This window comes from Aquila chrysaetos, chromosome 6 (assembly GCF_900496995.4).
Source record: "Aquila chrysaetos chrysaetos chromosome 6, bAquChr1.4, whole genome shotgun sequence".
NCBI classification, from domain to species: Eukaryota; Metazoa; Chordata; class Aves; order Accipitriformes; family Accipitridae; genus Aquila; species Aquila chrysaetos.
Genome location: NC_044009.1, coordinates 50991176 through 51016806, shown reverse-complemented (window position 1 = coordinate 51016806; position 25631 = coordinate 50991176). Strand labels below are relative to the sequence as shown.

The 25631-nt window shown below is 39.4% G+C and overlaps 1 protein-coding gene and 1 long non-coding RNA gene across 3 annotated transcripts in view; one reads left to right on the top strand and one right to left on the bottom strand.

The window, feature by feature from the left end:
- ACVR2A (activin A receptor type 2A) overlaps window positions 1-13640 on the bottom strand; it is a 70269-nt gene extending 56629 nt beyond the window's left edge. For both annotated transcript variants that reach the window (XM_030017049.1, XM_030017050.2), the window contains exon 1: window positions 11739-13640. In XM_030017049.1, the coding sequence (XP_029872909.1) occupies window positions 11739-11793 (55 nt within the window). In that variant the 5' untranslated portion in view covers window positions 11794-13640. The remainder of the gene's footprint in view (window positions 1-11738) is intronic.
- A 374-nt stretch (window positions 13641-14014) lies between these two features.
- LOC115343194 lies at window positions 14015-25183 on the top strand. The gene is made up of 3 exons (XR_003924023.1): window positions 14015-14650; window positions 17397-17489; window positions 24732-25183. It is a non-coding gene; the product is annotated as an uncharacterized LOC115343194 (long non-coding RNA).
- Window positions 25184-25631: the final 448 nt, after the last annotated feature.

Here is a 25631-nt window from a genome sequence, read left to right as displayed (position 1 = left end):
TTCACAATGACTTTTTCTGCTCGAATATCCTGTCTAATGATACCGTCAACCAACCAAAATCTGACACATGCTAGACACTCAACTTGTTCATTATCCACAGCAAGGATTTTGCAGTTTATTAGTAACGTTCCAAGAGTTCCTATCAACTGGTGAATGTGTCAGTCCACACTTGAATAATGGATTTCTCAAACAAGCATTAGCCTGCAAACAAGCTCCTCTCTGAGAAAAATGTTAAGACTGACATTGGCTAGAAGGAAGACAGTGGGGAGAAGAATGCAGATGGTCAGCGGAAGCTCCCCAAGAACATACTTTGTCAGCATGTAAATATCCCAAAAGTCTATCAAAACCAAATTCAAACACACATTTTTACTCTTACATACGAAGAAATAGGAACTTGTCATTTACCTCTTCTCTCACATACTGAAGTCTGCTAGCACTCAGCTGGTAAGATTTTAACTGCCCGAGTTGATGTGCTATACATTACTTGTTGAAAGAAGCTTCATACTTCGACGAATGTGATTACGCTGAAGTAAAAAAAAATTCCAATACGTTTTCTCCACAGATACCATTCCTCCTCTTCATTTTGAATGAAAGGGCTTCCAACATCAAAGTATTTCTAATAATGGTGAGAGAAAAACCTCTGAGATTACTAAATTTCAGAAGAAATATTTTGGCACCAACTAAAAAGCTCATCCAACTCTATCGGGCACCATTCTCCTTCCAAAATTGTAAGATAAGATGTTTCACCAAATTCTAAAAGTTACTTATCCTTGATTACATAAAATCCAAGGATTATTCCATTTCTTTTCTCACACATCATTAGAGTAATATCAATACCATCACTTTTGGTACATATTCTCATCACTCGTTAGACTCAAGATTTAAAAAAAACAACCAAAACAACCAACACCCAAACACCAAAAACTGCATTTGTTTTACAGCTGAATCCTCCTGACAGGTCATTAGAAGATGGTTATCCTTAGGATATGCCACAGATGATTCTCCTTCCAATCATACTTCTTCCTAATTTGAAAAGCTTGGATTACTGATTTTTTTTTTGCAAATTATCTACTCTATAGCCACTGTTTAAGTGTTCTCAAAAGCACATAGTCAGTATGTTAAGGGATGCTAGAAAAGAACAAAAGTTTCTGCCCTCACACAGTCTGGTGGGACACAACAGGGTAAGGGATAGGAGAAAATTTCTCCCTTCCTCAAACATAACCTCCACAGCACCTGTTGCCATAGGTCCAAACAGCATTCAAATGTATTTTCTGTATCACTCCACTTATCTTATAAAAAAAAGTAAAATTTGTTTTAACAAGTAATACTTTACAATTACATGTCATTTGGGGGAGACATAAGGGGGATTTAAGTTCAACTTGTTGAAAGTACTGTTCCCTCATTTAGAGGGGACAAAAGCCAACCAAAATGACTTCTGCTTTATTTGCCATCCATCAGAAGGTTTTTAAGCCACTGGAAAAGTACAGCTGCACACTGGAGCATCAAGATTTTTTTCTTCAGGGATCCACTCCATTTCCACTGGAATAAAAAGTGGGACCTCAGCACTCTTGGCTTCTTTGAAAGCCTCTGACCTAATAGGATGTGATTCAGTATTTTTTCAAGTGAACAGAAACAGAAGACTTTCACCAAACTGTCAAGTGGTTTTTTTTTTTCCATAGGGGGTTTTCCAGAGTGTTGTTAAGTCACTCCTCACCGCTGAGTTTGGGGCTGTTGTTTTATTTAGGGAGGGGAGAATGTATTTCGGGGCAGGAATTGGAGCAAAACCATCTTATGGTTTTAAACAGCCTTCTCACAGATTATTCATGGTTCCATATCTTGCTCTTAGTACATATATGGCACATACAAACTAATTAAGACCTCACCGCTGATTTGCATCATTCTAAATGGGTGAGATTAGATGAGGCTTAATTTATTGGGGTCTGTCTTCTCCCATTATGTGGCACAATCTGAATTTAAATAAAATGTAATCAAACCATAACATTTTTAAAAGCCATTTAAGACAACCTTTTTGACAGGCTTTGTGTTAAATTTAATGTAATACAATTATCCCTAGGGATAACTTGCAAAACAGACCCTTTCCAAAATTAAAGGCCAGGGAATTAAAATGAAAATATTTAACCAGTGATCTTCTCTATGCTACTTTTAAAGTAGCATTATAAACAAATGATGAAAAATAGATCTAATTTATCTTAAAAAGTACAGTAATTCAAACAATTGTGTGCAATTTAAGAATTTTTGCAACTTTCACAGCCTAAATGTTTTTCAACCCTGAAACATGGAAATATTTAAAGAAAACTCTTCCATCATGTAATTGCTATGAGCTAAAGAGAACTATCTGTACCCTCTACTGACAAACACTACCAAAAATTTCTAAAATTAACAGTTACTTACTGCAAAGTTTAATTTTGTCTCATACACTTAACACTATAACTGAACAACAAAATTAAACCACTTTCCTGTTCATGTGGATCTTCCCCAAAATTCCTAGAAGCAAAGTTTTTCATGTTAGAAGGCTTGATAAAACAATTGGTTGTGTTTAAAAATAGCTTTTAAAAACAGATTTAATTTCAACTTACATGTTGATACTGAAATCCAAGTTTTCAAAATACAGCTGAGAGAATAAAGATCACTATGATCATTTCGGCAGTATTTAAAGGCTAGAGATTAGCGTTATCTAGATGAGATAAGAACTCTGAACCTGAAAAAATAAGGTCATGCTATTACAGCTTCAGTTACAAAAAAAAAAACAACCCTCCGAATCACAAGTTTGTAAGCCACCAAAAGGAAGGAAGCTGCTGAAACGAAGTTAAAATCAGCTATGCGAGCTAGCAAATAAAGCTTGAGATACAGCCAGCATGTGATTGGAATAGAACCGCTCATGTAAGGAACATGTCCATAGCAGGAAGCAAAGTATCACAAGCAGAGCCCCCAAGGGCTTGCCCTCGGACCCATCTTGTTTCATACCTTTATCGACGGCCGGAGGAGGTGGTATAAGGCATGTCAGTGAGTTTACAGACAATGACAGAGAGTGGGATGCTCAGTGGCAGGGATGTCACTCAGGAGGACCTAGACAGACCAGAGGGGTGGGCCAACAGGAACCTCATGAAATTCAACAACGACAAACATGACGTCCTGAGCCTTGGGACAGAGCACCCTCGGCATCAGTACAAGCGGCAACTGTCAGACTAGGTAGCAGCTCTGCTGAAAAGAACCTGGGGGTTTGGTAGACAATACACTGCTTTGAGCATGATGCCGGAGAAGATTGTCTGATAACCCAAATGAATCTACACTGCTATGATTTTAAAAGGTGATTTCAAATAAGAAACTACCATTCCTATTCAGAGCCATTATTATGAAGTGACATTAAAAAACAGGCAGACTACAAGATTACAGTAACCACCAACTGCACTGTTCCTGCATCAAAACTTTCAATACTCATCTAAAATAGAAGTGATCTTTAAACACAAAGCAGGCATTTTTAATTCAAATCATGTATCTACACTGCAGATCACAACTGGTCCAGGGACTCTTCACTGGCCCCTGGCTACATGTCATAGACTGAGCACATCCATTCCATATAGCACTTGACCATGGACCTCCTCCTCATGGCTCCATGTGATGTTCTTCCGGCCCCAAAGCAGGTTATGCATTGGTTTGTTGTTTAGGCTTGTTTGGTTTTGTTGTTTGTGTTTTGTTTTGTTTTTTTTTTTTTTTTCTTTTTGGCAAGGAGGACAGGTTTTCAGTTTGAACATCCAAAATAATGCAAAAGCTAAGCTGTAACCCAGTGTAAATTATAATGTTTTCACAGCATACTGACAGTATATACTTATATACTCCACGCTCTCAGATATGAGATGAGGGCACAGTGAAGTGCTGAAGCTGCAGGAATTCTGATACAGTCTTGACTGTGCTGCCTCCTGGCACTGGCCCCCTGCCTGCACTATCCCTCAAACCGTGCTTGCCATGTCCTCTCATTAGACACCAGTTGGCACAAGCTAAAACAGTATCAGGACTGCACTAGTAGTTAAGCAGTATTTGTGTTCACCCTGCAGCCTCATTTCACCAAGAAGTTAGAAACAGTCAAAAGAGACAAGCCACAGACAATCTCCAAAACATTCTTCAGATCTACAGTCAATCATATTAAAAAAAAAAAAAAAAAAAAATCACCGAGTTGCCTTACCCTTTTCCATTGTTTCCAGAACAAAAAATGCATGACAACTCACCCTCATAAAAAGTTTAGTCTCTTTCAGAAAATACAGAAACAATAACCTAAACATTTTTGACCACTTTCTCCCTTCTCCATTTCTAAAAAGGATGGATGTACCATCCAATTTAAAAAGTCTATCTGCCACAAGAAACTCTGCAACTTCAGTTATAAAAACTAACTCTTTTCTGGTGAAATGACAGTACATTGAATGCATTCCATTTAGGAATGGAAGACATAAAGTGTTAAAGCTATAGAAAAGCAACAAAATTCTGAGCAATATAGATTCTTATTCCCAGTTTTAAAAATAATTGTACAGGCACTTTCTGAAAACAAACCTTTTGATGAAGTTAGATCTCTTAAGTAACCTTTCAGGTACTAGCTTTAAACTGGGTCAATGTTAAGAAGTAAAACAGTAAAACTTAACTGATTTGCTGTCACCATTATAGAGACAGTGGAATCTGCCCAACCGTGAGAACAGTCTCGGTTAGGCGCACAACAAAACTAGATTAGACAGCCATACCTACCGTTTGTAAATGCAAAATACAACGTTCATTTTCAATTTCAGCTTAGTTGATGACTATCTCAAAGCTCAGCAAACAAAAGAATTTGAAGAAATATTCTTGTTTTTCATTGTAGCTAAGATTTAGCATTTATAAAACACTGATTCTTCTCGAGTACCTTGCCTTTCAGTTCAGTTCACTAACTATAGGCAATGTTCCCCTCATGTAGTTAAAGAGTTATAAAAGAAAAAAAAAAAAAAAAGTATTTTGGCATTTCTTACATGCCCATCACAGTTAAGAGTATATAGGGGTTTGCTTTTAATTACATTCTGGTTTCAGCATTTTGAATTGAATTACCACCTAATTATAGCTTCATGTAAATCCTTAAAAACAGAAATTAAACCTTAACAAAATAAGGAATCTCAAAAGGTGGTATCTAGCCTTTTAAATTACTTCAACAACACGTACCCTCCTTGCCAACTATAGGTACTCAACATCACATGAAGGCCAAGTCAATGTAGTTTAAGAGTTACTAACAAGCCTTCTCAGTGAATAACTCAAGAATAATACTGAAATTAATTACAATTTTGGACTGACTCTGAATGCTGATTGAAACAGATTATCTTGCACCAATTTAAGGAGAAATACCAGTAGCATACAAGAATACCAGTACTTATACAAGGCAAGTTTTTAGAATTCAGCAATATTTAATTTGCCTTCAAAAAAAAAAAAAAAAAAAATCAATGAAACATTGAGTTGGCAATACACACAAGCGTTCCTGTTCTTCCACTGCTACATTGTAAAGTCACCAAGATTTTAGGTTACACAGCCATCACTTGGACTTTTGTTGGCATCAATACAATTTTAAGTATGTCACTTGCTCATTTGCTCCATAACAAAGCTTCTGCCTGAAAGCAACAGCAGCACAGTTCATTAGAAGGACCATCACAAAGAAAGTTCCAAAGACAGAGAGGTAAAGGCTACCATCGTGCTCATCCTTCTTTGACTGAAAGTCAAAGTCTGAAAATGGGATTAATTTGGGAGAACTGCGCAACAGAAGTTAAGAAAGAAAAGATAAAAACAGAAGGTACGTTCTTTCACTGAACTATATCTAAAGCAATTCAGTTTTTTGTGACAGCACCAAACCAGAGGTCGGTACAAAGAAGTACTTCACGCCTTTAATACCCAGATACTACTGCTACCTCCAGCTGCTTCTGGCTGCAAGAACAGGTAGTCTTCCCACAAACGCTTCCCTCATTTCCAAGTGTTTTTCAAATACCTCTAACCACATAACCAAAGATTTATGCCTCCAGTTAGTAAGCGAATTGTGTTTTTTTTCTTCCTAGACAGACTGCTTGCTTCCAGTTACAGCTTTAACTAGGAAATTCAGAAGAAAACTATGAATGTTGACCTTTCATCAAGGCTTACTTTACCGTGAAACTATTACAATAATTACTGCAGTGGATAAACCCTTCTCTGCTCTCTTTCCACCAACAATTGAAGTATTTGATGTATCTAATGTACATTTGGGATTCTTAGCCACAAAGATAGACAATGTAAACAACATGGCAGTAAATATTCATTTTCTGTGGGATTAAGCCTAAATATGCTCTGCTGTTTGGCACCACAGTCACAAAGCATTTCGAAAAAAAAAAAACCTCCACCACCACACAGACAGTGTAGGGGAGAGAAGATAAGAGATGCCACATAAAGTCACTGGCATCCAATAACACTTCAATTTCCATATGGAAATAACAGGAAATAAGATGTGCTGAATTTTAAGCACCAAGGCAACAAAAACACATTAAGATTTCATCACACAAGAACTTGGCTGTAAAATTCGTAATTTTCTTGATCTTTTTAAAGAGTTCTCATTTTCAGGAACATCAGATAGCTAACAGACCATGTATTCTACCAACCAGCTAAAGCAGACATTTGCATTAATCTGCTTTCTGTTAATTAAGTGGCGGAAATGCATCTCCCCTTTACCAAGAAATCTCTTCCACAATCAGATTCCTCGTCAACCTCTATCTTCTTACAGCCCATGTTATAATGACTATTCTCCAGATGATTTCCCAAGGTTAAGTACCCAGGACTTGCTGTATCTTGGCTCCAAATCATATAGGTCTCCAAAAGACTACTTTTGCATATTGTGTCCACCACATCTGTCTGTGAATAAAGAAAATGTTACTACTATCTTTTAAGAGATCCAGACACTATACATATAAACTCCATAATGATGATATGAAATAGAACTGTATTCCAATTTCAAAGAGAAATACGCTATGGGAATTGGAAGAGAAGGTAGAATCAGTAAGAATGAAAAACATTGGAGTTACTGTTATCTTTTTCCCCTACCTGAAACTAATGATATGACAACAATGAACCTCTATAGTTGAATGGGGAGGTGTAGGGGGGTGGGAATTTGCCTATCCTCATTTGCAAATCATCTGAGCCCATCACCTAAGGGCTTTCACCCCAAAATTCCAGAAGGGGGAGGGGGGGAGAAAAAAGAAATGGCATTCAAATACACTCCATTAAAACCAGCTGAAAACTATTATTCATGATAGCTGTAATTACCTTCTTGCACCCCCATATAGCAGAAAACAGCTTTCCCCACACACAGAACACCTCCCCCCGCCAACTTACATAGCATCCAGCATTTGAAGACAAACTTATTTAAGCTTTTTCTCTGAGAAAAGACATGTGTCTGAAGGGTAGACATGCAAATAAACCCATGACAGCAGCATCTCTCCAGAAACATTTGTCAAGCAGAGTTCTACTAGAACTACGCTTATATGTTCCAATACTGCATTAGCACAAGTACAGGTTTTTTCATAACCCAGAAGATTTAGGGTTTGTAACTTTTGTTAAGTATTAACAGATTACATAGAATTAGTAACAGAATTTTGATCTGCAATCAAAGTTACAACATCAACCTGGAGCCATGAAACTTTGTAAGCTACATAACATTTACATCTATGTAAATGTATCTATGCTTGAAAACAGTATTAAGTAGGTTTACAAGCCCTGCTCTCAACAGCAACATCAAAAGTGCTGGGGTATTGCCCAATAACACCACACATAATACAAAAAAGTGTACGCTCACATAAAAAAAAAAAAAGAATCTTGAGCAGGATTTTACTTTAAGTGCAGTACTAAGTCTGAAGTATTTTATTGCTCTGCCTGTGCAATAAAGCAATTAGAGTTCAACCACAATCATGGACAGCTTGCGGAGAACATACCAGCAGAGACAATTTCACAAACAATACTCCTAAACCTTTGGCAGGATTTTCAAGTGCTACCAAATTAATAGTGAAAGGACAGTCAAAAAAACATTACACTAGCAAAATTAAAAGAAAAAAGTCTCACTTCCCACACCTCGATTCCTTCAGAACACCTAACCATTCAGCTTCTGAAGCCGTAGCAGTATCTTGGGCTTTACAGTTCTACCTAGATTTTTTTGGGGGGTGGGGGGAATAAATTTAAATAAAACCATTTCCCCTGATAGTAATTGGTGTGAGACAGGAGAAGAATAAATTAAAAACTCAAAGAATAGAATGTTCCCCATGCAGTGAAAATGCTACTTCAACTACAAATGTATCTTTGACATGCCATTTCCTTTAGCAAAATTACTCAAGACCTTCTGAGTGGCTTGAGAATGACCTAGCATGGGGGGGGGGGGAGAGAGAGAGGACCAATACTTTCTGATGTGTTTCCTTTTGCTTAGGTGATTTTTAGCATGAACTGAGCTTAAGTGAGTTTTAACAAGTATGAGTTTTGTCCCCTGTAAGAGACTTAAAGCTGCAGAACTACTTTGGTAACAGACTGCCCAGGTACCAAAGGCAGAGCAGGTAGGTCAGAAGAGAACAAGTGATGGTTTGAGAGACATGGAGTCTAAGAGTAACAAAAGGAACCATGAGATGTTAAAAACTATAGCACCCACAACAGAAGATTTTGGTTAAAGACAATCCACTACTTCCAACATCTCCCAAATTTTCAGCTGCGTAGACTATATATCTTGAAACATCACAGGAAATTATGGAAGTACACATCCTCTGTTCCTGAAATTTCGTAAAGTATAACTCAGCAATCACAAAAACTAGAGGACATAGAAACATACCTCCTTGGGGGAGGGGAGAACATAGATAGCATCTAAATAGAAATGTTCCTGATGAACCACCTATATAATTTACTGTTTTTCTTTTTTTAAGCTCACCTACAATCTTGCCTTACCTACAGGAGAGACACAGGAAGTATATAGTTCGTAAGTATTTTATTATTACTTCAGGATCTTCTGTTCTTTATTAAATCAAAAATACACACAGGTTTTTATATAAAAAGTATATTAGAGGGCACATGGAGAACATTGACCCAGGCACTTTGTTTTCATGTTTAGTTAATACACATTCATCTCATCCTCTTGAATTAGTACAAATGGGTGCAAACCTAAACCCACTTTTATCCAAGCATCTACAAATATTTTAAAGCCTAATAATGTAACACAGATGCTCTTTTTCAAACATCTTAGTCAGAAAGGGGAAATATTTTCACTCCCTTAGCAAAGATTATTAGATTCACTGGAAATTCCTATCCATTTGAAGTACATTTACAGGATTCCATACAGCAGCTGACAGATAGTAAAATGAAATGCCTTCAACCTAAAGACCATTTCCACACCCACCATGTAGAAAAAACCCACAACATTTTCACCTGTTTAAAGAACACTAGTATTAATTGGTTATGTAAACAACTGCAGAACACAGTTGCATATAAAGATAAATTAATACAGAAAACCAACACCCCTCCACTCCCAGACACGTACACTCATGAGTAGCTGGAGACTGCATACCGGAGAAAGACAAACCAGACATCTTCACAACTGAACTCTAGGATTTCTTCAACCACTGCCAATATTCTTAAATATATAGCCTGAGCAGACTTCTTTCAGACTAAAGACTGGAAAAGAAACTACTTCTTCTGAGAATGATGTTAGAATCAATTGATCAGGTATGATTTTAAATCAAAACAAGTCACAGTTAAGAAACACTACTTATCAAAATGCCTGTACTTCATGCTAAAAGCTTACATAATCGTAAAATTTTCATCATAAAAACATAAGCTTACTGTTGAATTTATTTATTATTAGACCTACACCAGGGCTGCAGATACTCTAAAATTTTAGGCGAGTAGAAAATAGTTTAATAATTGTTAAATACCAGAACACTTAATGTGTAATGCTGGAATAACCACCAAAACAATGTCATTAACATGAGAAGCAGTCCGAATTACAACCAGTTTCCTGCTCATTTAGCAAAGATTAATTCCATCTTCACAGGCAAGAGAAACATCCATTTCACCTTACCAAGAACAACCTGACCAAGAAATGCTAAAGAAAGGACAGCTTTTGTTGCTTAACCGTTCTTTTTAATAAGTAGGATAGGTAATGTCAACAAGATCACTATTCTGTGCTCTAGGCAAAAGGATCTTAATAGAAGGACATGGAAGGGAGAGACAGCCACGAAGAGCAGATGGCACAAAGTCTTCCAGAAACTGGGAGGGGAGGGGGCGGGGGAGAGGTCTCCCTACAGAAAATATTCCCAAGTTAAGAGGAATGTTCCTCGAGTAACTTAAAAATAAGGTATTAGGAAAAGGTGAAAGACAAGTCTTCTACTGCAAGACAAAACTGTCAGAAGAAATCGTGTTTTGTTTCAGGAGAGGAATAAATGGTATAGCCTAATAAAAAAAAAACAAACAAACCCAAACAAACATCTGTCTGTCCTTAACCTGCTCTGTTATTTATCTGGTTAAAACAGAAAGGATTTTTTTTTGGTTTATTTCTGGCAGTGCTTGCCATTTCACAGCACATTTAGCACACACGGAATTGATCAATACCGCTACAGACATAAGACTAGACTATCCATTTACTAACCACAAGAAAACGTCCTGTTCAGCAAAATCCTGTACATTATAACACTGAAATTTTAAAAGGCATTGTTATACGGATCTCATTACTCCCTTACACCGGTTACACCGAAAAGCTGAGCACTTGTCTGCTAGCTTTCAGACTGATGAACAAGTACACCCTTGCACACCGTGCAAGAACGCTAAAAAGCACATCTAAACCTACACAGAGGACTACAAACACATTCAAAGCGTAAGCAGAAAGTGCCAGGCTTGCCGTGTAAGCTGATATTAGATCCATTACACAATTCACAACAGTTTTTTTGTGAAACTGACGGAGTTTCAAGGAGAAGTGTACCAACAGTTCCCCCAACCACTGGTTGCTACCATAACAATTTTCCTCCTAAAGAAGCGTGGGGAAGTCCTCGCACCCCGCTGGCTCCTCAGGACTCAGAGCTGGCGTTGGAAACTCAACCTCTGATGTTTTAAAGAGAAAAGTAGTAGCTTTTTTTTTTTTTTTTTTTGCACTACAAGGCAGTGACGTATGGAGTAGCAAAATACAAAATTGTTTAGAAACTGAAAGTCTGCCTTTTCAGCCTAATTCTGTGTACACATCTATACATGCCCACACCCCTTGCTATCATTAAAGGACGAGCTAATGCTTTCTGAGCTGTACCTATTCTAGACTAATGAAGCATTAATGAAGGTTGCCATTCACCAGTGAATGGTCCGGAATAAGAGTTCTGATTGAAGTTAAGAGTATTTCAGCTGGGTTATTCTTATTTAAAAAAAACCATGAAACACTAACAATTGCATTGCCAGACTACTGTATGTGACACTAGGTGGTTATGTCTCCACATTTGTTCCACACAATTGGTCTGAAATCCAAGCGCTGCAAGCGTTTGAAGTGCTCATGTTAGACGCTTTTAAGAATAACCATGAAAACAGCTTCTGCCTTTACAGTCACTGCCACCCCCAAACATTTGTTATCTGAAAAAAGTAAGATTTCTCCTCATTCATACCAATCAACAAGGTTACCTCCAGCTTTCAAGGGCTGACCCCAAAGCCTTACGTTTAAAGCGACAAAGCCAAGAACATTCACTTACCTGAAGAACAAGAGATAAGAAAAACAGCGAACGCCAACTTAGTAGCAGCTCCCATTTTCCAATGCTGTTAAAACATTTAAGTGACTTTAAGTATCCAGTTTCCTGGGTCCTGCAAGCTGGAAAATCTCCCTTCTTGCTGAACCGTTATAAAGCAATCTATAGCAACATTTCTGCAGCAGACAGTGTTCATAAAACAGTAAAATCAGATCTGTTTAGACACTGACGATCTCCCTCCGGCTCTTTCTAGCGAGAATCCGGGTTGAGGGATGGATATATTTAGAACCGTGTTTCAAAACACACGTGTCATTTGGCTTCTGTACAAATGGTGGCAAAATTTAATTCATAAAAGTATGCTACGAATCCACTTTAAAAAAAAAAAAGTCAACAATTAAGCTGCTGGACACGACGAAGTCTCTGAGCACACTCCAAATCTTTTTGACATGAAGCTCCGTGAAGCATCCCCCGTAGGTGCAGAGTGTCGGGGAGTCGTATCGAAATCAGCAAACACGATGTTTTCGTCCTGGCTACCCTCATACAACATGTAGTGTTTGGGAGAAAAGTAGCTCCATTTCAGTTTCAAACCTCAAAAGCCTCCGGGTGAAGGGAGGAAGCTTTGTCAGTTTCTTGATGAAAACTACCTTAAAAAAAGCAAGCCACCAGCTACACGTGGGCAACGCTTCGGTTTTCTTTAATAATGCTGAGGGATTTAGCGTAACCCAGAAGAGGAAAAGGGGAGAAACAACAGTTTGGTAACAAACCAACCTTCGGGCTTCCCGAAAAGTGGCAAATCTCTAGTCCTGCCGCCAGTCAGCGAGAGCCGCGCACCTCCCCTCCTCTTCCCGGTCCTTCTCCCGGTCCTTGCGACACCAGCACTCCCGAATCCGAGCAAGATTTCGAATTCTTCTAAGAGATTTCCATCCCCTCCCCCCCCCCCCCCCCGCAAGAGGCTATATTTGGTATTTAAACACAGCAGAGCGACTGGAGCGGGGGGGGAAAAATAAAAAATTAAAAAAAAAAAAATATGCAGTATCCAGCCGCTGGGGAGGAGGGTGATATATTCTTTGTGGCAAATCCTTCCTTCCTTCCTTGACTGCCGTGCTCCTAGGAGAATTCAGCTTCTTTGGAAGCGAGGAGGCGAGCGAGACTGCGGGCAGAGGGGAGGATGCAGCGGCTGCCTTCCCCGCCGGCTTCTTCCTCCCGTGCAGCAGCAGGCTTGTGACTCTTCTGCTGGATGCACGCTCCTCTCCAACTCCTCACGGACACATTTCTTTCTCGCCGCACCTCCGCCCGCCCCGCTGCTGTTCAAACGGAGAGCCGAGACGGTCCCGTCCTCCCCCCCCCCCCCCCCCCGATCCAGTTCTTGCCTTTTTTTTTCTTTTTCTTTTTCTTTTTTTTTTTCCTTTTAGGAGAAAGGAATAAGAAATAGCAGGGGTGGAAAGGAAAAGCCTGCTGGACTCCTCCCGCCTTCTCCTCCTGCCTCCCACACAGCGCACCAGGCGAGCCCCGGCCAGAGGGTGGAGGGGGGAGGAATCCCCTCGTCACCCTCGCCCCTAACTCTGACCCCGGCTCACTCCCGGCCCCGAGGAAGCCGCTGCCGAACCCGACTCTCTCGTCTCCCGGGCGGCGGAGGCAGCGCGGCTGAGACCAACTTTGTCCCTCCAGGAGTGCAGTTTAGGGGTTGGCGAGGAGAAAAGGCCGAGCCCGGGGGTTTTCTCTGGGCGGCGGCGGCGGCGGGAGCCGTCTCTAGAGTCCCCCGAGTCCAGCCGGCAGCTCGGAACAGCCCTCCGTACCCTGCTGCTGCTGCTGCTCCCCTGTGGTAATTTCATATCTACCCATTCACTTGTGTGGCGTGGAGAACGGACCCAAGATGGCGGCGCCCGGCCGATTGTTTTTGTTTCCTCTCCTCCTCCTCCCCCCTCCCCCCACCTCTCCCCTCCTTTCCCACAATCACGGCAGCCCGTCGCGCGACGCCGGGCGGCCGCGCGCCGCCCCGGATTGACAGCCGCCCTGCCCACTCACGACCCAGCGGCCTCCGCCTAGGCCCCGCCTACCCTACCTAACCCCCCCCCCCCTCCCTCCCTCCTCCAGCGGGGCGGAGCGCGGCGCGCGCTCTCCTCCGCCCCCTACCTGCCCGCGCGCACCCCCCACTCCCCCCCCCCCCCCCCCCCCCCGCGGGCGCGGCCCTCGCGCGCCTTCTCCTCAGCGCTTCCCGCCCGCCCCGGTCCCGTCCCCCCCCCCCTCCCCGGTCCCCGGTCGTGTCCTGCCCGCTTTACAGAGCGAAGGTTGGTGGGGGCCGGTTTCTGTCGCCTCTCCCCTCGGTATGGTAGTGGGGGGGACAGGGGGAGGGGGGGGAGAGCGGGAGGCGGGCTGGCTGACTGACTGACTGACTGACCCCCGCCCTGAGGCGGGGGGGGGGGGGCCGCCGTGCCGGCCGGCAGGTGTGAGGGACGGGCCTGGCTACGCCGCCCGGCGGCACCTGCTCGGCGCCGGAGGAGGAGAGCTGGCGCCTCCCGGTCCCACCCCCGCCCCCCCTCACCCCCTCCGTTATTATTAATTCACCTTTGCGGGGCTCGTTCGTGGCGTTGGGGAGCTTTTCTCCGGCCCTTTTGAGGTGGCGGAGAGCCGTAAGAAAAAAAAAAAAACAACCCCAAAACCAACCAAACTACCACAAGAAATCCTGGGAGACCTGGTGTAAAGCTGTTGAGTTGCTACCAGCGATGTCAAACGCTGTTTTCCCGGCCCTCCGCCTCACTTCTCCCAGCCAGAAGTGCCACCGCCGCTGACAGGGAGCCCTGGTGGGAGACGGGGCGTGTGGTGGTCCCCATGGCGGGCACGCTCCTCGGGCTACTCGCTGCTGCCACAACATCCAGAGCGTGTTTTATAGCCTCGCTTTTGGACGCTGTCACGCCAAGGTACTACGTTAATAGGTGGTTTGTACCTACACATATGGTATTGCGTGCAATTAATTGCGTTTGCGCTGGCCGCCCTGAAGAACAGGGTGCTCTGCTCGTACGGTGGCTTCGCTTCCTGCCTCTGGCAGCTTGCTTAGCCTCCCTCCGAAGCACAACAAACTTCTGTTTCCTATCATTGTTTGTCCTTTGGCTGCTGCAGACCAGCGGCTTGCAGTATTTATTTGTCGTGAGATAGCCTTTAGAAGTTCCTGAGACGGGCACAACACCGCATTGTCTTACGTGCTGTGTGAGAGCGGAACAAATGGTCCATGCTCCAGAACGTGGGTATAAAGCAGCACGTGAGCTTGGTTTGGAATAGAAGAGGGAGAGAGCAGGAAGGATGAATAATTTCCAGTGTTCTCACCTTTTGGGGAAGATGCGTATATTGGTGGTACTTTGCGTCCCTCTAGATAAAACACTTCTGCACTGAATTATCCCCCTTAAGGACCGCAGTTGTGCTCCTGTGTGAGTTCGGTGACACTCCCGACGCCTTTTTTTTTTTTTTTAAGTGGATACCATAAAATACGTTACTTGTCTCTGAATAAAAAGGAAGACATGTCTCAGATCTGGAGATCAATGCAGGAAAGCAAAAGGGCCTTAATGCTGGCTTTTAATTTCTGTATTTTATAAAGGCCTGTGCCTGCATAAGCAAGAAGTACCAAGTTCTCTGAAAACTGGTGGTGTTTTTCACTAAGCCCAGATAGGTATTGAGTCATTCCAGATACCTTCCTTTTCAGACTGCTTGATGGCACGGTCTAAGTTTTTTTGGGATGTGAATACTAGGTGGTACTAGATTGGAAGGAGTATTACGGATAGGATATTTCACATATGTGAATATACAGCCAAGTCAAGGCTGAGTAACATTGCCAAGCTGAGCTGTGCTAATTCACTGATCAACAGAGGCGTTCAATAACTAGACCTGGTGAGCCACCACTAGCACTTGGATTCAGACGTGAAGAAATGTGGATATTTCAATCTGTTTATACTGAGGTGTCTGCTTGAGTTCTTAACCAGGATTCGGGCATCCTTGGTGTTTCTCTGCCGTGTTCAAACACTTACCAACACTAAATTCATCCAGTGATGGTATTTTTGATGATTTGAAACATCCAAAAAGCAAAACAAGATGTAAGGGATCGTGCACATCTAGAAGGATCAAGATATGTGGCAACACTTTTTATGCCATCTTTTATCCAAGTATTTCAGAATGATTTACAAGCATTAATTAATGTATTACAACACTCCTACTTAATCTGTAGTTTTTAATATTCTTCAATAGCAGAATATTTAAACGTGACCTGTTCTGCAGGTTGTATTTTCACTTGGCTCAGCTTCTTCAAAATGCTCGTCATGTTGCCACATGAGTAGGAAATTATAGCTAAAAATATTGCTATTGTACATGTGCGCGCGTGAATATATATATATACTTCCCATTGTAGGTATTTGGCTTCTTTTTTACTGACAGAATGTAAATTATGGTCCATATTCATATTTTACCAATTATTTTTGATAAAAATAGAATAAATGTCATCTATGTAACACCATTTGCATGAATGTCATAGTAAAGAGGTGTCTCTTACTCAAGTAGCTGCTTATTCTTCAGCATGGGTGATTTTTTGCTTGCAGGATTCCTTTAGCAGAGTAAAGCCTTCTGGCCATCCAGGAAATATTACAAAAACTTAATAGTATAGGGTTAATCTTGTCAATCACATGTTTATCAGGACCACAGGAAACACGAATGAAGCATAGCTTTCTCTCTTTTCCTTCATAGTTTTGAGGCTGAATGGGAGCATGGCAAATGGCATATAAATTAGGATGACTTGGTAACTAGGATCAGGGAGCCTGCCCAGACTTTTGTACCACTCCAGAAGCATCAGTCTGTTTTCAGCCCCACTGTTGCTGCACGTAAGCCTTGCATCCTTTGCAGACCTACCTAATGTAGCATATGAAAAGAAACAAATACGGAGAGGTACAAATATGCTCATTTTTGGTATGCAAACAATAAAAACCAGTTTTGTTGCATGGATGCAGCACCATAATATTGTTTCAGTTATGTCATTATAGGCACAATATCAATAGAGCTATCTATACCTGCATTAGGATTTGCTCCCATTTAATTACATTAAAAAATAATAATTAGGTAGTTTGGTGCAAATATTGTACAGACCTTAGCAGAAATTGCCTACCATTTTTGTGAGGTACTTGATGCAAAGTGCTTTAAGGGCTTTGGGCTTTCTCTGGGCTGTTGCTGTTACTGCTATTAAAAGGATGAGTTTTACCCCAAGTAGATATGTTAAATGTCAACACAGTTGCTGTCTCCTCTTTCTTTTAAAATGTTTTTTTGCATGTCTTTCTCATGTGAATTTGGGGGGCGTTTCCCTTTTCTACCTTTTGGCTTTTCATTTCTATTTTCCTTTCGCTTTACACTCCAGATCTTTTTTCCCTCTTCTAAGATCAATCTGTCTATGCATTTTTAATGAATCATTTACTGTGACATATGAGCACTGAAGATACAGTGTCAGGGACTTACGCATCTGCGGAGAGCTTCTGTGCAGGAGTAGCAGCAGCAAGATGAAATGGATGTGATCTTAGTTTCATTCTTTTGTTCATGTGGGATGGTACTTTGCCTAGAGGCAGCACAAATATAACCTTCCTTCTCAGGAATAATGAGAAGAATTAAAACCCAGCAATGTCTCATTTTTCTCTTCAGAGCACTGCTAGGAATAGAGAATTTCAGCTGTGCCCTTGCTTCTTCCACACTTACCACTGAATCAATACTGTTTACGCAGAAACAGCATTATAGGTAAGGAGCTATTGTGCGAGACTCATTCATAGTATCTATAGAAGCATTTTTAAAATGTAGAGTGGGAAACATGGGGTTTATAATATCAGGAGTGACATCAACAGATACAACCCTTGTCATTATCTCATTAATCTTCCCTCATGGTCTAAGTAATTCTTCCTTTGAAACTCTGAAGGAAGAGGACCACGTTCATACACTGTCCTTGTGTAATTGAAACGAAAATGACCAAAACAGCAAGAACTTAATCTCTCTCAGGGATCTCCTCCTTACCAGCCAGCTTAACTTTCATGCAGTGGGAAAAAGTGCAGATACTGGACGACAGCCTAATTTTTTAACAAAAATGGGTAAATAACTGCTTTAAGTTATTTTTAATTTCATATGAGTATGCATGACTTATGTGAAACTCATAATATTTTAAAAGTTTTAATACAAATTTTCAGGTTTAGTGCACTGGACAGATCAATAAAATTACTACAAATTATTCAGTATTTTGCATTTTTTACTCTGTTCCAAAACTATTGAGATACTTTACAGTTATATGGATAACACAGCTTTAAAGCACAAGATAATGTAGAATTAAGCATCCTTTTAAATGTTGATGAACTGAAATGAAATCCATAGCTTGCTTCTGGTATGCATTTGGATTGGGTCAGTATATACATCCATCAAAATTTTCTCCTTTTACACTTGTAATCAAACTTAGAAATTTTACATGCAGTTCTTGAATCCAGCTGATATCCACAAAGACAAAGTAAAATACATGCTGAAATCATAGCTGTGTTTTGAATTCAGGTATTTTGGCGTTTGGCTAAAGTGTGCTCATTTTATTCATGTGAGCAGTACTAATAACTACAAATGAATAGGATTTTGCTTGTATCATGTTATGTAAAGCTATTTCTATAGCAAGTTTGTGTGTGTGACAAATTCTTTTTTCATGTAATCAGATGGAGCCTGTAGACCCACACTAAGATGAATGTTTCCCTACTTCAAGTTTAAAAACAAACACATAGATACAAAATTGTACAGAAATTAACACTTAAATACAATCTCCATCAAGTCACTTTCATTAAAGGCTACATTTATACCAATGATTATTTTTCTTTTTTGATCTGCTATCCAGCCTTTTGTTTCCTGAAAATGGTTGTGCAGAGATTCAAAAATATCTAACCTATTTTCTTGGAGGACAGAGTGATGTTTCTTTCTAGGATTTGCACGGTCTTGTCAGAAGAGATCATCTGGCTAGTGCTTCCTGTTGCTTTCAGACACTACATTGTCTCTTAGAGGCAGGTTGTTGTGTCACAGTTTTTTATTACTGTGGCATTTATCATGTATGATTTCATACATATTTCATAGTAAAATTAAATTTTCTAGATACTTTACTATAGTCCTCATTTATACTACACGATCCTTTTTTTTTGAAGTGCCATGAAGAGTCCAAGATGAATTCTTAAAACCCTAGTCTGTATTATGAAAACAAGGACTTCAGGTCTGTGTGGAGATTTTCCTTCTCAGAATACAGTATGACAGTTTATATACTCCTTTATAAACAAACTCTGTGTTTGTCACAGAAAGCAAAAGTGCTACAACATTGTAATGTTTTCATCATTATTTTTGATGAATTCTTAAAATGTGACAAGTGTTTTCTTTTGCTACAGTGTCCTGACAATGATATTAGATTTTGAAAAATATACCTTTCACACTTACTTAGAGAGTCTTTATATGTATATATATTGGTTGATAAAGAATTACGTATTTTAGACTGACAATCTGTAATTAAATAGTCATAAGAAATAGGAGGGCAAAGTGGCCAAGTGGGGAGAGATTGTCAGATACTTAAAGGATTAAATTGTGTGCTCTTTAGAATTATTTTGTTAATATGACTTTTGGTTCTTTTGAAACAAGGAAAATACTTGAATAGATGTGATTACTTATGATGTCATTCAAAATAGACTAGAAGCTTTCTGTAATGACTGAAGAGTGGGATCAGGAGAGTTGGCTAATTTTTCAAGCTGTGATATGTGGTTTAACTTCAGAGTTTAATCACAAATTGTATATATATATTATTTTTGTTAAACAGTATCAGAGGAGCACAAGAAAGTCAAATACACTGTCACAGGTAATGCATTCATGTTTTTCATAAGCTGAAGACATTTTATCAAAAGTGTACCTGAAGTCTTCATCTATTTCTTAGTAGCAGAAACAATTTATGGGAGCTTGATGAAAAGCATAGTATGAGTGTCAGGTGTACAACCTAGGTTCTACAGAAAACTAGATCTGTTTTGCTCATTGATTCAAAATGAAACACATAGAAAAGTGCCCTCAGGGGTGGGGGTGGAGAACTTTAAGAGAGTGGGCTAGTTATCAGACCTGTGATGTGCAGCTTGGATTCAAGGTTTAGCAACAAATTGCGTACATGCATAGTATTTTTTAAAAGGACTGACAACAGAGCTTGTCCTTTGACTTTTCATTTCAGCCCTGAATCTTAAAATTTTGAGTTCTTTTGTAGCAGTAAAGTTTATAGGATGTTAATAGTCAACCAACTTAAATCTTGCTTCTGCAAGCAGCAGAAGATCCCAGCCTACTGCTGTTACATATGCTTGGTTGTTGTCCAGCTCACCGGGTAGCTAAAGCCTTCTCCAGCTTTTGCTGCTGAATAGTTTTGGGGTAGATTCATCTACAACTTATATCATAATAATTACAATTCAGACATTGAACAAATACTTTAGTGTCTGAGGTGACGAAATTCCATTTAGTCCCTATAGGGAGAAGTTCTTTCAATTCAGGCTATTTTAAAATTAGTAAAAGCTAACCTTTTCTCCATTTAACTAGAAAGTTTTGTACATAGCAGTCAACCGTTCTAATATAAAGGCTCATTTTTTGCCTTCAAATTCTTTAGGCAATGAAAAGCATACTTCTAAGGTTGTTTTTTAGTGATACATAGTGCACGCACCCCTGTTGTAGGAACATCAGGTAATTAACTGTTATAAAACTGCAGAGAGGAAAGTAGTTTTGTTTTATATGGAGAGGTAGGGAAGCTGAAGTACATACACATGGATACTAGATTTTTCTTTACATACTTGCCCTAAAACATTTGAATGATTCCATTGGAACACACACCATTTTGAAGCTATTAGTCACTTCTGATAATGAGTATATTGGTGGTTTAGTAGTTATTATACATTTGTTGGCAGGACAATGAAGTTTCTAAAGGTGTGAAAAGAATGGGGACTTTTTGGCTTAGGATTCCTACACAACCAGGGATTTCCTCAGTCAGAAGACCATCATTCCTCTTTTTACCATGAATACTGATGAATAATGGCATAGCCAGTAGAGCTGGCAGTGTAGTTTAGAGGTCCCTCTTTCTGTGCCGTTTCCTAAATAATGTCTCTCTTTTCCAGAGAGGTCTATTTAGTTGTTCCACCATTATCATAGTCTTTTTTTTCTCAGAGTTTGTAAGAGGTTTTCACTTCCAGTAAGGTGTTTCTTGCAGGCCACAAGCACAGTTGTGGAAAACTTCAGTTAACACGAGTCCTGTCAGGATCTACACTGAGAGAAAAGAAACTCTCAGACACTTGACCAGCTATTTGGAAGTTGGAAGGTGGGTGCCAGTGAGTCTAGCATTTCAATATCAAGGTGGATTAAGAGCATTAAGGAGGCTTAAACAGCTCTCAGGAGAGAGATTTCCCATGGTTTTGAAGGCTTTTTCCACTGGAACAGTAGCTGAGCTGCAGTTTGGGTTGAAAGGTCAGGGTTTTTTCTCCTGGAATTGTGCATGGCACTATCTAGTTTTATTTTTTTTATTAAGCATACTCAAAGTTTGAGCATTCAGGTCATGCTGCTTGTTTCACATTTGAGAAAGCTCAGACAACACTTTTTGCCAAGTTTAATGGACATTGCCATGAAGTTTTCAGGCACTGGCTAAGGCAAGTGAAAAGAAAGAGACAGGGTTTTTTTCTTGTTTGGTTCATGTTTTTCTTTTAATGATCTGTTACAACTAATAGTCCCAATCTACATTGGTTTACAAGTTTTATTGTCATTAAAATACCAGGCAATTAACTGAGTCATGTAAACAGCTGTGCTGTTGGAGGAAAGGACTAAGATGTGGTTGGATGTTTCATCTGTATTAGCTAGCATGGAAGAATTTTATAGAACCATGTTGTCTCTTGTAGTAGTGATGGGAGAAACCAAATTAGAATGTAAGAACAGACTCTCTCCCTCTCATTTGCCAGCTAAATAATATGGAAGCATTCAGTTAATCATAGTTTCCGAAGCAGGTTTTATGAAGTTAATATAACTGAGCTGCAGTAACTTTGTGCAAACTGTGGAGCATTTTTCAACTCAATATATAGCATATAGTATGCTGTCAATTGATCATTTGCTGTGCTTTTTCATAATTTCATAATAGAAATTATCCAGGTATATTTAGGAATTGTATAACTAACTGCTTTACTTGTGCATCTTCTTAGGATCATCAGCATTACACTACATCTTCTAGCAGCCTGATATCAGTTATATATAATAGTTGAAGAAAAACTGTTCTCGTGCACAAGATTTACTTTCTAGAGTATTGACTGTAGTGAAGACATTGTCAAATATTTAGCAAACAAGCTTGATATTGAAAACCCGTTTTTTAACTATTATTTTTAAATAATAGCATGCTCTTACCTTTAAGCCCTATTAGCTGATTCCCACCTGAGAAAAACTTAGTGGGATATGCACAATATATGTTGTATGTCTGTGTACATATGTTAGCAGGTGATTATTCTTCTACATTATTGCTTTGCTTAAATTCTACTTCAGATCTGTATCAGATAAAGACATGCTTTTTTTGGCAAATATTTTTTTTATTTGACTAGAATGTAATTACAATCTTTTTATCAAAAGTTTCTTAAAAATAGGTAGATAAAATGAAAATATTATGTACAACAGGTGGCAAATCAGCATGAAAATAATTTTTTAATGCAAGTTCTAATAGGTAGTTCCTAATACTTGGAATAGCTAATACTTTGGTAGAATTGCTATGTCAATGTAGCAATGAAGATAAACTGTTCAAACAGAGTAGACAATGTAGAATACACTGATGCAGTAAACTTGTTGTTCCAAGTAAAGACAATGCTTATGGATATGCATGTGTCCAGTCCAGCTTTTTGTGAAATCATACAATAACAGCATTCAGATGGTTTGTGGCTAGTCTTTATATTACAATGAAGTAGTAGCAGGAAAGTCAGAGTGTCATTTCCATCTTGATTCTTCTGGTATTTCTGGTGTTACTTCGGTTTGATTCTCTGTTACCTTTGGAGCATCACTGGAAATTTTAAGCAGAGACTGAAAGGCTTCGAAGTGGCCTCACTATAGAGAGGAAAAGTTGCAGACTACAGACAGGTTCGAAGAGGATCAAATGATGGCAGGACAGGTTAGGGTTAGAGAGGTGGGGAGAATGCAGTGTGTCATCAGCTTTTTCACAGAAGCTGCATTGGGAGAGGTCTGGTAAGTACATTTATCATGTTATCATCAATCATACTGTGGTGCAAGTGACTTGGGATTCAGATTTTTGTCCTTGTTCTTGGAACATACAGTTACCTCAAAACTTACGTATTTTTCATGCTTTTACAGCAATTTCTAAGCTTTCCTCTGCTAGGCCCCTATGCAAGGCACATGGCAAGGCCATTTATATGCTTTAACTATTCCTGTGTTCTGGAATGGCATTTGTGGATTATTAGCAGAGTTAGACTATAGCAGATCTTTAGTTACACTCACGCGGTACTTCCACAAACACTTTAAGCCAGCATAAGCCAAGAGATGCCCTGCCCTGCCCTGCACAAGTGTTCTTGCAGCTGCACACTTAATTGATTGGGCAAATGATTTGGGTTAAAACTAGCCCAGTGAACAAACCAAAACAAAACATTAGCTTTAAACTAGTTTCTGAACTTACTTCATTCCTAGCCTCACAAATATTTATGCTGGCTTGAAGGTCTTCACCTTCCTGGTGTTCAGACCACAAGAAATGTGTGAAGAAAACCAGGAGCCGCTTTTTTGATGCAAGGGCTGGTTTAAAGGACTTGTGGAATTGCAGTTTAAATTGTGGCTCCTTGCTAAACCACTGTTCTAAAGGAGGCTTAATGGACATCTTTTTATGCCCTGACTCCTAGGACACACCTTGGATAGAACCCAGGGTGTGTGGCCTTGGACTAATTTTGTCTTATTTCACCTGCCTGCCTTTAACCATTTTTCTCTAAAGAACTTGAAGTTGTACCTTCTTTGATCCAAACTGTGTCTAACCAACACACATTTCCACACCCACTAAAATATTTTTCTACCCTCTAAAAACCTCTCACAACAGGTATTTTCTATATTTGGTAGTTACATTTAGTATTTATGCAACAAAACAATTGGAGAAAAATACAGGACTTAGATGAATTGTGCTTGTCAGTGTTACAATCTGACAGTTTAAGTAGCTCATTCCTTTTCTCCAAAACTGTGCTAAGATAATTTATGTGTTTCATAAGTGGTTTATCTTTGGATTACAAAGAATTACAGAGTTTCACTCATCCCAAATTACATACTAGAAAATGCATTCACGTCTCATTTATTACATTGTTGGACATGAGAATAAAATTATGGATCGTGGTTAGTTGCATCAACTCCTTTCGTTAGTCTTACAGGTCTTACATAGTATTTATGCATACTTCTGTATTGCTTGGAATTTCTGAGACAATTACAGCTAGTTCAAGAAAAATTAAATGCTTTTTTTTTTGAGAGAAATTCTCCTTAATTTAAGTAATCTTTTAGTACAATGCAAATACTAGTTATGTTATTTTTTCCCCATCTTTCCACTATAAGCCTGCCAAATTTAATGCATTATGTGCAAGAGTTATTCATATAAGTCCCAATTTGTATTTGTCTGCTTGGCACTTTTATCTAATACATTGCGAGCTTGCACCACAGCTGCTGCTTCTCTCTGACCTCAGATGCTTGAAGCAAAGGATGGAAAGAGGCTGTGGTGCCGCATGGCGATCTGCTGTAGCTGTAAAAGGTGTCCCTTTGCTGAGCAGAGCTCCACTGGAAGGTTTCTCTTCCCAGCTGCGGTCTCTCTTTGGAGGTCCTGTAAGGTGACCTGACCAGCACAGACCTTTCTTTACAGCAAATAGGCAGTGGTTCTGTCAAAGGCAGTGTGTGGAGATGGGCAGGGAAAAGTTGTGCTGCACCGCTGATTGGTGGTTTTGTTTGTGGTTTTTTTAACAGTTAACCTAAACATCTGTTCAAAGATCAAGACATTATTCTGAGTTGCATCCAGTAAAGCACATCACCTCTGGAACTGCAAAGACACTACAAAATCATTAATTTCTTCAGCTAATATTCAAGAATTAAGTCCTACACTCTGCAAAGCAAAGTTCAGGAATGTAGCTTGTAGAAGATATGGAAAAGGTAAAGGACTAATTATAGAGGTCGACTGCCAATTCTGTTTAAAATGTAAGTTTCCTCCTCTTCTCAAAAGTAACTAGGACACTGCCTCATAAAAATAGTCTTACAAAATTCCATGGTAGAATGGGTGTTAGTAAGCTCTTAACATGTGCTCTAGGTTATTGCTGTTTGTGTGTCAGTCACTGATGTATTTCTAATTTCACTTTATCTTTGATCAACCAAACTACTTTTGAAATTTTCTTAAATGTTCTTCCATTATAGTGTAGTAGAAGATGAACAGTAGTGGAAAGATTTTAATATTGAAAGTATTTGAAAGAAAGATTTCTTGAACTATGTGAATTTCCAGTTCGTTCTGATTATTCAAGGGTTCTGGCTTTTCTTTCACTAAGAGTTTGCAACTTAATGTTTTCAGTTATAAAAGCAAAAAAAAATCATTTACCAATTTACAGGTGTAATTTCTTTCTAAAAAAAATGAAAAAGAAAGAAAAATGAAGGGTTTATCTAAAATTATCTGGAAGGTTGCTGCACCTTATAGCATCTATGTTATTTTATCTTAAAAGTATAACTGGAATCTTTAAATAAGAGGAGGGTAAAACCATTGGCTGTTCCAGCTAAATACTTAAATCACAGTTTAAACTGAAGCTCCTTAATCTAAATCAGTTAAAAAAAATCCTCTTAAAATACAGAATAGAGGATTTCATATTGAAATAGTTGAATTAA